The sequence below is a fragment of the Phalacrocorax aristotelis genome, chromosome 3, assembly GCF_949628215.1.
Source record: "Phalacrocorax aristotelis chromosome 3, bGulAri2.1, whole genome shotgun sequence".
Taxonomy (NCBI): Eukaryota; Metazoa; Chordata; class Aves; order Suliformes; family Phalacrocoracidae; genus Phalacrocorax; species Phalacrocorax aristotelis.
This window is the reverse complement of record NC_134278.1, coordinates 81,614,711-81,630,329: the sequence shown is the minus strand read 5'-3', so window position 1 is coordinate 81,630,329 and position 15,619 is coordinate 81,614,711. Positions and strand designations below refer to the sequence as shown.

Sequence of the window (15,619 nt, the reverse complement as noted above, 5' to 3'; positions counted from 1 at the left end):
TTTTAACACCTATATCGCTAACCAGGCAGCAATGACCAGTTTTCTCTTGTGGCATCTCTTTAGCATTAGATCTAGCAAGCATTTTTGCATCAACCTTCATAACTGGTTTTATGAACTTCTAAAATCTTTGCAATTAGCTTGTGAACTCTTCTCCCCAGAACTTTACCTCTGAGCAGTTTGCTTTTAGGGTTAACTTGAAACTTGCATCTGTGTAATCATATTAATTCTCCAAAAGGAACAGTGTAAACATGTGCTTTACCTGTAAGAAGTGTGAAAGAGGTACAAATGTACAGAAAACCCCCACAACAAACCCAAACCTGTCTGTTCTTTGTTAAGACGGTTTAGTTGCTGATGGCGCTGTCACTTGTGCTCAGAAATGTAGCTGTTACCTTGCTTTTAAATCAAAGGGGTGAGATGACCAGTCACCTGACAACTGCTTGACTGAATTAACATGAAGATTGAAACACACTATGAGGGATATTTTATCCCAAAATGAGGTTGAGAATGTGGGTATAATCCTTGGGCTATGTCATCTGGAAAATGGAGCGGTTAGACCAGTAGCACTGAATCTCAAGCTAGTACAGTCAAATCTCCACTAGACCTTTATGGGTTCAGAAGTACTCAAAATAACTTCGACTGAATTACTAACCAAGATTGCAACTTAATAAACAACAGGCTCTAAGATGCAGCCTGAAACCACTATGAAGTATAGCTTGGTGTAGTGAGCATTATCTAGCCTTGCATGATGTGTTTTTGGCCGAATAGGCAGGGCTATGAATTACAGTGTATTCTCTGATATTCGGGTTAAGTCAAACTGAATTTGTTTTCACAGGGTGCTGTGATACCGAAGTCTAATTAGACATGGAGCTTGTTAGAAAGTTTAACGTCCTAATAAAGCAATGAAAGTCAAGAGCTGAAACTTAGAAGTGTGTAAATATAAACTGATTCTGTTGCACTTCAACCAACTTTCATTGGTAACTACACATTATGCAGGCAGAGACTTACTTTCTTTAGTGAAATGAAGGATTTCCTAGGCAATGCATTCCAACCACTTCCAGCATCATATCAGACCAGAGACCACAGATACAATTGGACTGGCTGGAATTCACTTTTTTGACACTTACCCTCTGTATAACAGGAATTACTTGCATTCCAGCTGTTGCAGCTCCCATCTCTTGGCATTTGCTGAAATCACTGGTAGTTTACCTTTCACTGTAAATTGTGGTAGCAGATGGAGTAAACATGCAATCCATTTGGCTATTGCTGGTACAGGAATGGGAACCTACAGCAGATCAACAGCAAATTCCAATAGAAGATAATTTAGTCATCCTGCATCAGACAAAGCTCTGGCTAAAGTAGTCAGCATGATTTAAGGTAAAAAAGGCATTTCAGTTGTCTCACACATTCCACAATTACTATTCTGAGGTCAAATGACCATGTATGCCTATACAGAAAATGAAGGCTTTAAAATGCAAAGTATGATGCAGGTGAGGAGATGCTGATGTGTCCCAAAGAAGGAACAAATGCAGTAACCAGTCTTACTACCTCAACCCCCAATCCACCTCAGGGTGGTTGTTTTTCATTTTTGTTTTGGCATGGGTTTTTGGTTTTGGGGTTTTTTTTTTTTGTGAATGGTTAACTCTACCTTGAAAAACAGGGCTACAGTATTAGGTCAGTGTTGGAACACAGTGGGACGTTAATTTTGGAAAATATATATGTTCTCAAACTCTTAATCCAGTCCTAAGTTTGGATTTAGAATTTTAGTTTTGCTCAGATCTTGCATTTATCTAAGTTACTCCTCTAGAAGAAACTCTGCTGGCAGTTTACCAGAGCAAATATTGCCAGATGAGGAGCACTGCAGTCAAGGGAAAGTAAGTTGGCCTTCTGGGGATCAAACAACCTTGCAAAGATGGCACATGAGGATCAAATAAAGGTTGAGAAGAGGAAGAAAAAAAAAAGGCAACCCATAAAAGAGCTGGAGGCTGATGATCACTGTTACCAGGCCAGTCAGAGCTGCTGTCTTCTGCTTGGAAGCTAACATTCAATTAAAGAAAAAAAAAAAAACAATCCATCTCTATTTAAAAAAGGTAAATTCTTGTGTGCAGTAAAGAGAATTTGGCTGACAATATTCCAGTCTGCACAAAAGTAGGAGTGACTCAAGGTCACCCATACTCTTCTGTTGTATTCCTTGAACTTGGCACGTGATACCATGCTTCAAAAAGCCCCTTCCTTGTGCTGACTCTGGTGTTTATGTGGTGCTGCAATCAGATCTGATTTGTTAGAAAAACAATCTTTTCAGATTGTTAATTTTGGTTCTGTTATAAAATTTACTGTAAGGTCTACTTAAGTCAGGAAGAGGAAAAAGAAAAGTGCAAATTCAAGTCAGATTATGCAGGCTGTGGAACTATGCTTGCTATCAAAAAAATGTGTTCTTTTCCCAGATGCAGACAACTCCTATCATACAGCCACTGACTGAATCCATGCTAGCACGAATATCTGTGCAATATGACATTAAAGGTTCTTGGAGATACAGAGTTCACACTATTTTGCTATGACAAAGTGAGGATGCTTTCTAAGCTTCTCCTTCTACAGCTCAGGCTTCCGAAAGTATAATTTTGATACCTTTAAGAAATAAAGGGTATTCTAGCAAATGCTGTTTTCCTGAATCATCAGTCTCACGTGGCATATTGCAAAGACAACTCATGAAAACTGAAAAAAAAAATGTACAAAAGAAAACTGAAATAATCTTGGACATGTAGAAAGTAAGACAGCACATCAGGTGAAAAATGACATTATGTATATACACAAGACAAAAAGCCTCTGACCCACCTTTGGTGGCTTTCAAGCTTTGAAACCAGTGCTGCAGAAAAGTGGCTGGTACCTTAATTCAGGCATGAGTAGAATGTGGTAATTGTAATATTCTGGACTACTCTCTTATTCTTCCATTAGCCTGAAAACCTGTGTATCTAGAAGAGATCACACAACCAAAAAAGGCCTTACAGGGTTTCTTATTCTTAGAAATCCTCTTTGAAAGATACTTGCATTAATGTATGATGTGAATTAAATTGACAGACCACAAGGAAACTGTGTTTCATGTAGACTCTCAAAGAAGTTTATTTTCTGTACTTAGTTTAGTAAATGGAAATTTCAGCAGGTGACTACTTCAGCATAGCTATTCTTGTTGGTATCCCTAACCTGGGAAGTATTTAAAAAGCAAGTACTGACAAGAAGTATGGGTGAAAGATCATTCTAGTATATTCCTGACTTCCACAGTAGTTGTAGCTGAAGCTAGGTCTATTGACAACAATAACTTGTCTCATATTTTTAAACAGCCATGGAGGTCTCTGTCTTAGCTTAACAAACTAATACCTTGAGGATGGTGAGGAGGAGGGTGTTCTGTGCATTTGAGTATGAGGTTACACATACAACCACCAGTGGTGGTATCAGCCTGTGTAAATGTGCTTATGGAAATAAAAAGAACTGCATTTCCACAATGCCATCAGACTTAAGTATTTTATATTTCTTCCATTTAAGTCACTAAGGAACTCAAGCTGCCTCTCCATTTTTTCCCCCTAATTTGGCAATTTTGATTTATTCTACTTCCTACTAAAATACATCTGCATTGCGGCTATTAATAGATTTGTTTCCTTAATTCTGTGTACGAGTCAGTAAACTAGAAGCATTCAGAAAAATACACTAACTCACCACTGGGTGGTAGTTTACTACAGAAGTAAAAAAACCACTGCATGATACTAGAGAAGTGCCCACTTCGGGGAGAAAAAGCAGCCAAGGTCCATCACGCGATCCATATTCCAATTACATGTACCTGGAGAGGGACCGTGCGAGTATGCAGGATTAAGATTAGCAAAAAAACCCGGGTTTTTCTTCGGCTTTTTGCCTGAATACTTATCAGAACCTGGATGACATCTTGTTCAAAATGTGCCCAAGGCAGAGTTAGCTGAAGCGGTAGCTGTAATCAGCGTAAGTTATATAACTTTAAGTGAAGTTCTTTGGTTTATTTTTAAATAAATCTTAATTTCAAGAGGCCTTCCCTTTTCATGAAAATGCTGTATTTCCAACTACTCACAGATGCTGTACTCGCCCTTAGACATTTATTATGCAGAACAGATCACTGTCAGAGGCGGGGAAAAGCAAGGTGAGCACTCACGAGGTATAAATTTAATTATTTGCCTATAACGCTAACGTAGTACCTCAAACATCTATTTTCGAGAGGCCGGGCTGCGACGTGCCCGCACGTCCCTGTCCCCTCGGCTCCCCTCAGCCGCCGCTGGGCGGGAAGGAGATGGCCGACGACTCTTCCGTCCCGCGCCCCAACCGGCGGAAAACGCCAATAACTACCAAAAGACGGAAGATCTGAAAACCCGCCTAGAAGTAGGAAGCTTCCTTCCTACGCAGCGTGCCCGTCAGGCGTCCGCCGGAGCTCGGCGCCGTACGCTAAGCGCTCCCTTCAGGCCGGAGGTCCCAAAGGTCTTCAGCTAGACACAGGGGACTAGTGAGGCGGGAGTAAAGGGGCAGCCCTCAAACCCCGCTCAGCGGAGAGCCGGGCTAGCCTGCCTTGGGAGACATCCTTCGGGAGGAGGGAGCACGGCTCCAGGACCCCCGGGGGAGTCCTGCTTTAAGTGGGAAGAAGCCGCTCCTCCGTCCCTGTCACGGCAGCGCTGTTGGAGATTCCCCTCCGCCCCCCTGCGGGAGGCGGGAAGAGGGCAGGGAAACGCTCTTCCCGCCCTACCCCGGGCGCACGCCGAGCCGCAACCGCCGCTGCCGCCATTTTACCCTCCCGGCCCCGGCTGCCGGCCCGCCCCCTTTCTCCTCCTCCCTGCTCGCCTAGCCCGCCGCTCGGCCCGGGGTGGGAAGGCGGGGCGAAAAGGAAAAGGAGGAGGGACCCGGGCCACCTTCGCCTTCTGCCTGGTCGGAAACTGCCGAGCTGAGCCCGAGCGCCCTGTCCCCCCTCGCTCCCGTCCCCTCCTCCTCCTTCCCCCTCAGCAAAATGGCGGCGCGTGGAGTCACTGGGAGCCAGTGAGTGACTCGGCTTCTCCCCGCCGCCGCCGCTACCGCCGCCGCCACAGGCTCATTTGCATTGATCAGCCGCCCCATCCCCCCTCCCCCGGATCCCAGACCGGCCCCTGCCTCTCCCCCCCCTTCTCTTCCTATTCCTTCCCGCCCCCTCCTTCCCCTCCCCCCCCGGCTGACCCCCGCCCCGGCCCCCATCAATCATCAATCAGCAGCACCGAGTGGATCAATCAATGGTCGGGAGGAGGCGGCGGCGGCGGCTGCTGCTGTTAATGAACAATGTGTGAGAGCTGCGCCGAGCTGCTGGAGGTGTTAAATGAGAGTAAGTGCGGCCGCCCTCCCCCGCTACCCTCCCCCCCAACACTCCTCGCCCCGGGCCGGGACCCCACGTATCCTCCTCTACACGGGCTGGGTTATAGCCCCGCTTCATATCCTTTCTCAGCCTCCCCACCCCCCGCCTTCCCATCCCATCCACCCACCCCTTGCCTTTCCCCGCTCGCCGCCTGGCTCGGGCCTCCTGGGCGCGGGGTTACCTCTCTCCTCTCTGCGGTGTGGCCATAGAGGGAAACCCTGCTCTGCGCCTTCTTCCTCCCCTTCCCTCCTTTCCATACCGGGGCCAGGCGATTTGCGGCCTGGGGAGGGTGCGCCGAGGGGCTGTCCCCGCCGGGCCTTCCGCAGAGCTCCCCCCCCCTTCCCCTTCTCTTCCCCCCTTTCCCGCCTGCCCCCCGGGTGTCTGCGTGTGGAGCCGGGCGGGGACGTGACCCTGCTGCCGGCCTGAAGAGCCCTCTCCTCGCCCTGCATCCCCGGGAAAGCCGCAGCGGGGCCTAGCTGGCTCCTCGCTCGGCTGAGGAGGTGCCTAGGAGCTGCTCCGGTGGCTGCTGAGCAGCTGGAGGCCGGGCCTGGGCTGGGTCCCTTTTTAAGCAGCAGACAAGGCGGCTCTGAGTGATCCTGCCTCCCCCCTCCCCCTCGCCTGTCCGCGGTGCGGTGTTGCGGTGGGGGTGAAGGGACGCGGAGGAGGTGGTTTTCGGGTACCTATATTTCCGAGGCGACTGCTTGGCCGTGAGGGAACCGGCGCCGAAAGGAGCCTGGCTCGGCTTTGCGAGGGCCCGGGTAGTGTGGCGTGGGAAAGAGAGGGGTGTTTGGCTTCGGCGGTGGTCTCTTCCTTCCTTCCGAAGTTTCCTCTTTACAGGTGTTACCTAAACAGCCGGGAGGGTCGGAGGGTTAATACAGCAGGTATTCCTCCCAGCACGGTTGAAACCCTGTTGCATTTTGGGCACGAAATCCCCTTTACCCCTATGGAGCAGGCCTCACGTATCCCTTGGAACCTGCTCTTGGTTCTCCGTGGCAGGCAAGGTACCTTCCCAGCTTCTCATAGGCTTCTTTCTGTGCACTGCTTCGTGAACAAAGACTAAAAAGCATGATTTGTAGAGATGCTGAGGAAATTAACAAACTTATCAGCTTAAGTTTGTGATCAGTGGGAAGTTCGGCTATCTCAAATCTTCAACATTTTTCCTGGTTGCACACTGTGGCCTGCTTAGAGGAGAATTGTCTTCCAGTAAAGTGAAGCACAGAATGGTTCCTAGAGCAGGAGTTGGGTAGAGTTTGCTTTTTCTTAAATCTTGTGAGGCCCCATTGCATGTGGTGTTTGTTCTTTCCTAAGATATATGAGTAGATACTGTGGTAGCTGAATGTTGGCCTCTTTCTTGCTGAAGAAAATACGATATTCAGTTATGGCTGGTGTTTTACTTGAAAAGTAAAATAGTATGTGTAAAACTAACTTTCAGGAGCGCCTGGAGGCTGGAATAAATCAGATTAAAAGGTTAACATCAGGGAACTGTTGAGTTGTTAAAATTGTTTGCCAAGTTTGGTTAAGCTTGTAATTCCAATACCTTGTTTTGAACAATCGTTGTGATGTTTACTTAATTAAGCATGCATATCTTATCTGTCTCAGCTGGTTAGGTGGGGAATATGTTGGTCTTATAGACTGAATGCTTACTTAAACAGTAGGTTCAAAATAAGACTATAAAGTATCAATGGTATACTGATGACAACTGTTTTTTGGAAGAGATAACTTTGCTTGGTTTTTATATTGATAATCATTATTTAAACTTGGTCAAGATTGGTATGATCAAATAGAAAAAAGTCATAATGTTAAATTTGATATTTCAAGAAATCTTTGAAATTCCAATATGAATTTTTAGAACCATTTTAAGGTCATTGGGAGTTAGGCAGCTAGATATTCCCTTACAGGTAAAGCAATGTCTTAACAATTTTTAAAAAAATATATAGATAGGCTATGGATAATTTAATGGTTCAGTGTAATTTAAGATATAAACCTGCAATTTATGCAGAGGAAATTTGGCTTTTTAAGTCAAATTTATTAGGGAAATTATGCACTACTGATGCTATATAGTTAACATCTAGAAATGCTGGTCAGGTAACATTAGGTTTGGCCTTCCATTCAGAGAAACAAGCATACTTTAAGTTAAACTATTTTTTGTGTGCATTTGGATATGAAAGCATATATGATGGTGCATTGTGTGTGCTGCCTACCTTCTCGCTGTATGAGCGTGAGTTGTAAGGGAGGTGTAGTTTCTTCTAAAACTTCAAGTTGTGTTCTTTGCATTTCTTAAGCGATTATTAAAGGTAACATACAAAAGTCATGTCAAGTCTTGGTTTTAAAACACTGCAGCAAAAATGAAAAGCAGTAGTAAAGAATGAGGTCATGCCCAAAATGTGTGAGCCAGAGACTGCCAGCAGTTTCCTTTTCTGCCCGCTGAGCATTTGGGATTGCCTCTTCACTGAAACTACTGAAACAGTGATTTGAAAGAGGTCCAGGAAACATAATCGAGTTCGGTATGGAAATTTCTTGCTAAACTAAACATTTTTACAGGGAACACATACTGCCCTTTGTCTTTGTTTACCCTAATGTTTACAAAACAATTATTTGGTATCAGTTGTGTGACAGGTCACTTAGAAAGTGAATTGACTAACAGCTCTTCATGTATTGTTTTGAGAACAGGTGGGAAGGTCTGGTTTTCTTCAGAAGTTGTTACCAATTTATGGATGACAGAAGGATGGTGTTTAGCAATTCTGTAAACAGCCAGGCATATTTTTATAATAAGTGTATTAGTCCTACCGTAAACTGCTACAATATTAATCCACAACTGAGAGCGATGTGGAGAGCTGGAGCTTTTGTTTAGCCATGACCTTTGTGCGGGCCCAGGGTTATGTCTTGCTATAGCTCATTGCGAGACTCTGGGTCCTTAGGCCTGATTTTGTAACAGGTGGTCAATGGGCCTGCTTCTGTGGCACTCATACAGGCCATCGGAGGTCTAGTGGAACTGGAAACCTGTAGGCTGAAAAAACTCTTTTCGGCCAAAGGTCTGTAGGTATGCATATATATATATATACAGCACAAAGCTTCATTGCTGTGTTTAAGCATGTGAAGCAGGCAATGTTTTATGGACAAAAGCAGTAATGTTGGTTTGGTGTCATGTCGTGTCCCCCGCCCCCCCCCCCACCCCCCCCCCCCACCCCCCCCGCATCATCTTTGTTTTCACCATTTGTTCTAAGTATGAAACCCAGTAAATTCCCTGATCTTGAAGTTATTTCCTGAGAAGTAGCAGCAATAGTAGTTTCAAGCTATGATTTGGTCCAGGAACTCAGTAAAACACAAATTCCTCTATGAAATGCCCAGGCTTTAAAGCAGCTTTTTTATTCACTCAGAATAAACAGCCTAATTTCTTGCTGAGTGCTGTAGGTACGTTAACATCCCTTGTGCTTTCCCAGGCAGGGGTTTAAAAGGAGTAAAGTCTGATTTCTGAATGAATCTTCCACAAAAATGTTTTTAGTAGCCTTAAATAGGAAGAATAAAAAAAGGAAGACACAACTGCTTACTTTTTAAGATAAGAGCACTTATTTACAAAGGACCTAAGAAAGATTATCATGGTGTTAATTATTTGGGCTCATTTAAATGTATACGCTTTCTATAGGAAAAATGTGTGGAGGATGTTATATGCTTTTATGTTAATTTACAGCATTCTGTATCCCAAAATGAACCCTGATATCAACACATTGTACATTCCTCGGCTTCCTTGGATGCCAGTTCTTGTCAGTCTAGCAGGGATTATATTGAGTTTCATTTGTTCTTTAGTAATATTTACATTACTGTGCTGGTCAGGATAGGTCTGTTTTGCTAGGTGCTACACAGATATCCAGATAGTCTTAAACCTAAAATAAGCCAGAGAACACAGGTTTTTCTATCTCAAGTCTTTTACACCATGGTTTTGCAGGTGGTTGTGTCATAACTGAAGCCACAGTAATAGTTTCTGGCTACCTATGGAGCCATGCTATCACAGGACACTTACTCTACACTTTCAAGTGAAGCTTGTGTATGTGATGCTCCGTAGTAAGTGTTTGTTGGGTGTAAGACTGTCATGGTGTGCCTGGGAATGCCTCTTCTCAGCTTTTAGTGGAAATCTGGCTCTCAGACTGGTCCTGAGCCAGCTGTGCTTGTAGTCCTGGCTGTGGCATGTCCCCGAGAGCCTGACTGGCCTTGGCTGCCTAAGAGGCTTCCCTTTGGGACTGCAAGCTGGTGGTGATGTGTGTTGACTTAAAACTCCGTAGATGGTTTTGGTTTAGATTTGGGTTGTTCTTTTTGTTTGGTTTGGTTTTTATAAAAGTAAGAGGAAAAAAATTTACAGCATGGAAAAATAGGTTTTATTATACAGCAGCGGTGGTGGGTTTAGGTAACTTTGGTAAGCCTAGGTTATTCCCAGTTTTTGGTTTCTGGGAACCAAGTTTTTCTTCCCAGCATTCTGCTTCGTTTTCTTCAATGATTGCCTCTTTAGTCTAATTTTTTTTTCCCTGGCAGCTCTGAAACTTTATGAAGTCAGTTCACATTGATGAATAGAGGCTGTTAGATGTTACTCTACTACACAAGCTTGCAGTCCATTTTTCTTGTTATATTTTCACTTAAACCTTTAGTAAAATGAAAATAATTTAAAAAAACCCCAGCCACACAATTTATTCAAGCACAAAGAGATGGAAGTAAACTAATTTTGTAGTTTTCTGTCTGTTACCACTGTCAGCTGGCCTGTGGAACTGCTCCCAATATGATCAGGTCCATAAAACACTTGAGCTACTGGAATGTTTTACAACTTGTATAGCTCCAGTATAGCCCTGAATTTGGATGCTGAAGATGCTTGACTTGACTTCTTGTCATGTAATTCTGGCATTTAGGAAGTACAAAGACTAGACTTGGAGGCTGAGTTGAGGCTGTGTTTCCTGTGAGGTAGATAAGAAATCGAAGTATTACAAAACACGGCAGTGTTCAGTTTGCTTTTTGGGATCTGGAGAGGATGAATATTTTATGCTGTGAATATTCATGTATTATTTTAGGTATTGAGTATGTGTTATAATGAGATGATTACAAATATTGCTTAATTAACATCACTTGGTCTACAAGAGCTGTGGTCCCTTGTTCAGTGGTTGCCTGTGCTTCAGTATTGATTATTTGACTACCCCTAGTGTTTTGTGCAGACTATTTTGACTATTCCTCTTCTGCAAAGCTGTAAAACAGTTGTCTCTGTTGCATGGCTTGGTTTAAGGGAGTGGTTTTGGCCTTTTTCTTGAAGATTCATGTTTTCATTCTGATTGTATGATATTTCTGTGTTCAGAATCCTCTGTGGAGGAGTTATTTGGGTAACTGCCCAACTTTATTACACTAACCTAAGTCTTTACTGTCTCTTGTTGAGGAGAAGCTCAATTGTTTCTAAAATTTAAATTCAGTGATGTTTCATGTTTAGTTTTGTATTTGGCCCATTTTAAAGGGATGAGCAGCTAGACTTAAAGGAAAATGGAAATAACTTTTCCTTTATTGCCAAATTGCAGTTATCAGGGTCTGTGGTGAAGTGCTCCAAGTGAATCAGAGTAACCAGAGGGAAAAAAAATGGGAGGAGGAACTTGTATCCTTTCTAATTGTGAACTTCCTAAAGCAAAAGGGAAGGTGATGCTAAGAAAAAGTAGTTTTAACTTGTTGTTTGTAACTGTAAAGCAGTTGAAGGAAAAACTCTGACTTTAATAGTAAAAGGCTTCTATTTTTAGAAAGGTATTTCAGCTTTTGTTCTGTACAATGATTTTGGTTCATGTTATTTGATGTGATCAGAAATTATTTTGTCCTGAAACTTTTCCTGTTCAGGCTGCTGAAGACTGGTTCTTTCTCGTTGCTCAAGCCACTTGATCACTGATGCTGAAGATTAGTTAACGTAAATCCCATTCTGCTGGGTATTGTTGTGAGTTATGAACTGTTGATATGTATTTACTGAGATCTTTCTCTTTGTATATAGGGAAATTTTATGTTGGATAACTACTTGTTACTATGTCATTAAAGCTGAAGAAAGCCATGGAAGCTGGCATCCTTACATTAGTTACCACATGTAATATTAAAGAAATTCCTTTATTTATAGTAGAGATTCTCAGATTTTATACTGCAGATGCTCTTGGCCTTCCTAGTAAGGGGCCTGCACAGACTCCACAGTTACATTTCTGCTGAGTTATGTGAATAACTTCAAGGAAAATCCAGGAAGAAGTAAAATATCCCTTTATTTCATTTTTTAAAAAGATATTTGACTAGTGTAGAACTTGAAGTCATCTCATACTGATAAGTGATTTTTTTTTTTTGTTTTTTTATACCTTCTGGTGCTGTGTGGCTTTTCCTCTCTGTAAGGACAGTTTTGAGGTTATGGAAGTCCCAAGCAACTCCTGAGACGTGTCCAAGCTGGTGTGTTTTAGGCTGTCCTGGATGTTGTCAGTGTCAGTTCTTGGGAGAGACTAGCTGTTCTAACTGTCCTTAGATGCTCAGGTGATGGGGAGTGTAATGGAGCATTGTCAGTAAGAGGATGCTTGGGCTAGAAATTCGAGCTGTGGTTGAAGGGGCAGTACCTTGGAGAGCAGACGCTGGCCCTGTTTCCCTCTGCCTGACTTGGAGGTGATGCCTTGGCTTTTGGGAGGACCAGCGGGTTTTGTGTTGCATGGATGGACTTGCATGGCTTCAGGGGATTATGAGGCGCCCTCTTTTTTAATCTGTGGAATTTTTTTTGCTTCTTATTCTTCCATGTTAAACAGTAAAATATATTTCTTCATTGTTAATACAGACTTTTTGCTTTGTGGCTTTTAATTCTTTGCTACTTTGATTTTGCAGTGTCACTGCAGTTTGCTTCTGTCTTCCGGTGTTCAAGGAACACTGAGTCAGAAAAGCAGATCTTTCTTCCTGGAATCACATTCCACGGACAAGTGATGAGCAGTCTGCAATTTGGTGTTGTAGAGATTGGAAGGAGAAAGTAGTGTTTACTACTTGGTTCCTATTATTTCTTGTATTTTCTTCTTTGAGTATTTAGTTTTGTCTAAATACTAGCTCATACTCTGTCCTGCAACTCATCTTTGCAACTCTTCTGTTAGCTTTCAGAGTTGTTATTTTTCTGTGCTTGTGATTTTTTTTTTCCATTTCTCAGTTTCCGTTCTGCTTACTCATGCTCTTTCTGCTCTTCGCTCTATTCTCTACCATGCTTAATTCTTCAGTGTTGCTTTATGTATAGTTCCGTGTCTTCATATTACTCTGTTTCCTTTAACAGGCTTCCATAATACATTTTTTTTCCCCCCACTTGCCTGTATTCTCTTGATGACTTCAGGTCTGATTCAGAGAATATGAAAAATGTAGTCAGAAGTTGCCTGTGGATGATGGTAATGCTACCTTGGTGCCTTTGTGCTTCCAACAAGTCCTGTTAAGCCTCTCACTGTACGTAAGAGAGTTTCTTAGTGAGGGAGGAAAAGAGTCTCTGTATAGAATAACATTTATGATGTACTTAACCTTTTTTTTAAATTTAATTTTAAAATGTAGCTCATCTGTTAGTTTTACCAGCTCAGGTAGCTAATAAGTAAGGATTTTTGCAGGCTAAGCTATGTGTTTATAGTTGTTTTGATGCTGGGACAACCTGAAAAATAATTTTTTCTTCAGGAGCAAGTAGTTGTCGTGACTACTGAATGCTGCTTATACTAATAGCATGCTGCAATTACATAGTTGTGGCCATTTTATTTCTGTTGTTTAAGCATATGTTGTGGTAATTTTTTTCATTTTGTGTAGCAAACGGACAGTTTCTAGAATCTAGTCTGAAGAGGTGAGAAGCCATTCTTTTTACTTTCTTCCTTTCCTTGTGTGGGAAATGATTTGCAATCTGAATGTTAAACATGGACGTATAACTGTGAGGATCTCTCTGGTTTTGTTAACACTTAGTTAAAATACCCAGCTTCTGTGTAGTTTTGCCAAGTTTTACTTTTGGGATTTTCCAGATCTGGCTTGCATGGTGAAAGGTGAACTTCTTGAGGAAATTCGGTGCAAGTACATTTCAGCTCTTTTCAGATATTAGAAGAGGAAATAATTTCCCTGTTTATCTATACATACTTCTATGTGTATGTACAGAACTCCTCCGGGAGGAAGCAACTGGTTGAAGAAGTTGAAACTTGCCAGAAAAAGTCCTTGTAGAAAACAGCGCCATTGAGTGTTGACTTCTTTTAGCTAATGTGTAGAAGGTCTGTAAATAAGACTTCAAAAGACTTCAAAAATACTGAGGCATGACTTCTAGACCAGCGTCTGTACACATCATCAGTTCCTGTCTAGGAAGCGAGTAGCAAAGCTTTTCTTGCCTCTCTTCGCACTAGACTGAAGAAGCCTCTAATTCTTTGTACCATTTTATTGATTGATTTCCACTTGAGAGTTTTTAATCTATGTAATTGTGTACAGTAACAGGGAAAGTTTAGGATGAAAACTAAAGCAAACATGGCTCTGTGGTCTTAAACGTTAGTCAAAAGGTTTACTATATACACCTCTCAAGTACTGTATAGATTCTTTAATAGATGAGAATGTGTTACTTCCATACCTGCTGTGCGAATGAGCAGGCAAGGATGATTCCTTGTGGTTGCTTTTTTGTGAGGTTCACGAAGAACAACTGAAGCACTAGAGCTTTCTGCAAGCCTTGAAAAAGTTGGGTGTTCTGTTTTGGTTCTTTTGGTTGTTTTCTTCTTGCAGCTATAGAAGTGCACCACTTAATTTCTTATTTTGTGTAAAACTAGCACCCTCAAAATGTGAAGTTTTTCCTCTACGCTCACAAGAGTAGAAGTCCTGCTTTTTAAGCTGCAACTGGAGTTTTTTCCTGAGATGGTAGTCTGTTAGCCTCTTACATGTTCCTCTGTAAGAAATCATGAGTACAAGAACCATACAAATTGTGTGGTGTTAGTGTGTGTGTGCTTTATGCTGTGTTGTGCAACATTCAGTGTCTTTATCCCTCTACTGTGCTTCTGAACCTGTTTTGGGGGGATTTGATAATTTTTAATGGGAGCTTAGTTTCATTTTCAGGAAGTGTTCAGTTGCCTGTTTATTAATATGTTACATTAGGAAGAATTCAATAGTTAGATGTAAGTTACAATACAACCCCCTTTGTTTTCAATTGTTGCAATTGTTTCGTTTCAATTATTTTTTAAGTGTGTTGGTGGGGGTTGAACTGAAAAAGTAGTATTTTTCAGAGTCCTCTTCTGCTGGTAGTTTGTGTTTTGCAAATCTAGTGATAAGTTTTCAATGTGGGTATCAACAAAACTGACAGTGCTTTCACTTCTGTGCTCTTTCTGCTTGCAGAGGCTTTGAACAGTGCTGGAAATAGACAATGACATTTTTGCAAGGGAGAAAAACTCTAGAAAAACTGTAGAAGGGCCAGAATTTCAAAATCTACTGGGGAATGTGGGAAATGGTCTGTCTGTAAGCTCACATAGTACAGCTTATGCCACCCTTTCCAGTCACCTGGTGTTTCAGATAGGAGGTGTGTGGTGGAATTACATTCTAGGCTAGTGGTCATCAGTTAACACCAGAGTGTGAACAGCTTTTTTTTTCCTTCTTGGAACTAGTATAGGATAGCACTGGGGAGTGTGAGCTCAAAGCTCAATAGAAGTTGTTTTACTTGGTTTGAGGATGGCCAATGCAGTAAATTTGCTGCGTTGGCTGGTCTTTGACTTTTCACAGTTCAGAATGCGCGCTTGCTAGTTTACTTATGGTTGAACTAGTTTGGTTTTTATTCCGCAAGCTTTTTTCGTAATATTTGAAATTAAACTTTTACCACAAAGTATTTCAACTCATCAGTCTTGATGTTTTAACTGCTGATGTAATATTTAAAGTAGATACAGTCTGATCAAGTTGATCAGATTTGAGATCAGTTTTCATCACTATCCTGGGAACTCACTAAGTCTTAGTAGTGCTGGTCTGAATATTCCCAAAGTGAGTTGGCTTTGTACATTGTGTTTAGTCGGAGTTAGATGTTGACCTGTGTGTGCTTGTTGATATGTGACTTGCAAAATATTTGTTTATATCAAAATGACATCTGTAAGTATGTTTTCTGATTGGTGGGGATGCTTGTCATGAAACTTAACTGCAGTCTTGGAGATACTTGTATAGACCATAGACATTGCCTTTGGCCATCTCTTTCTTCTTTCAGTCTATTAGCTTTCAGAAAAAAAATTTATATAATTATGCATTAGCCAATAA

At 42.1% G+C, this 15,619-nt stretch overlaps 1 protein-coding gene across 10 annotated transcripts in view; it reads left to right on the top strand.

The window, feature by feature from the left end:
- The first annotated feature begins 5,195 nt into the window (after positions 1 to 5,195).
- The window catches only part of USP34 (ubiquitin specific peptidase 34), a 139,929-nt gene continuing 129,505 nt past the window's right edge, over positions 5,196 to 15,619 (top strand). For 7 of the 10 annotated variants that reach the window (XM_075088178.1, XM_075088183.1, XM_075088175.1 and 4 more), the window contains exon 1: positions 6,255 to 6,384. In XM_075088178.1, coding sequence (XP_074944279.1) covers positions 6,327 to 6,384 — 58 coding nt within the window. In that variant the 5' untranslated portion in view covers positions 6,255 to 6,326. Of the gene's footprint in view, positions 5,354 to 6,254; positions 6,385 to 15,619 lie in introns of those variants that run through there. The other 3 variants (XM_075088181.1, XM_075088176.1, XM_075088182.1) reach the window with 2 other exon arrangements.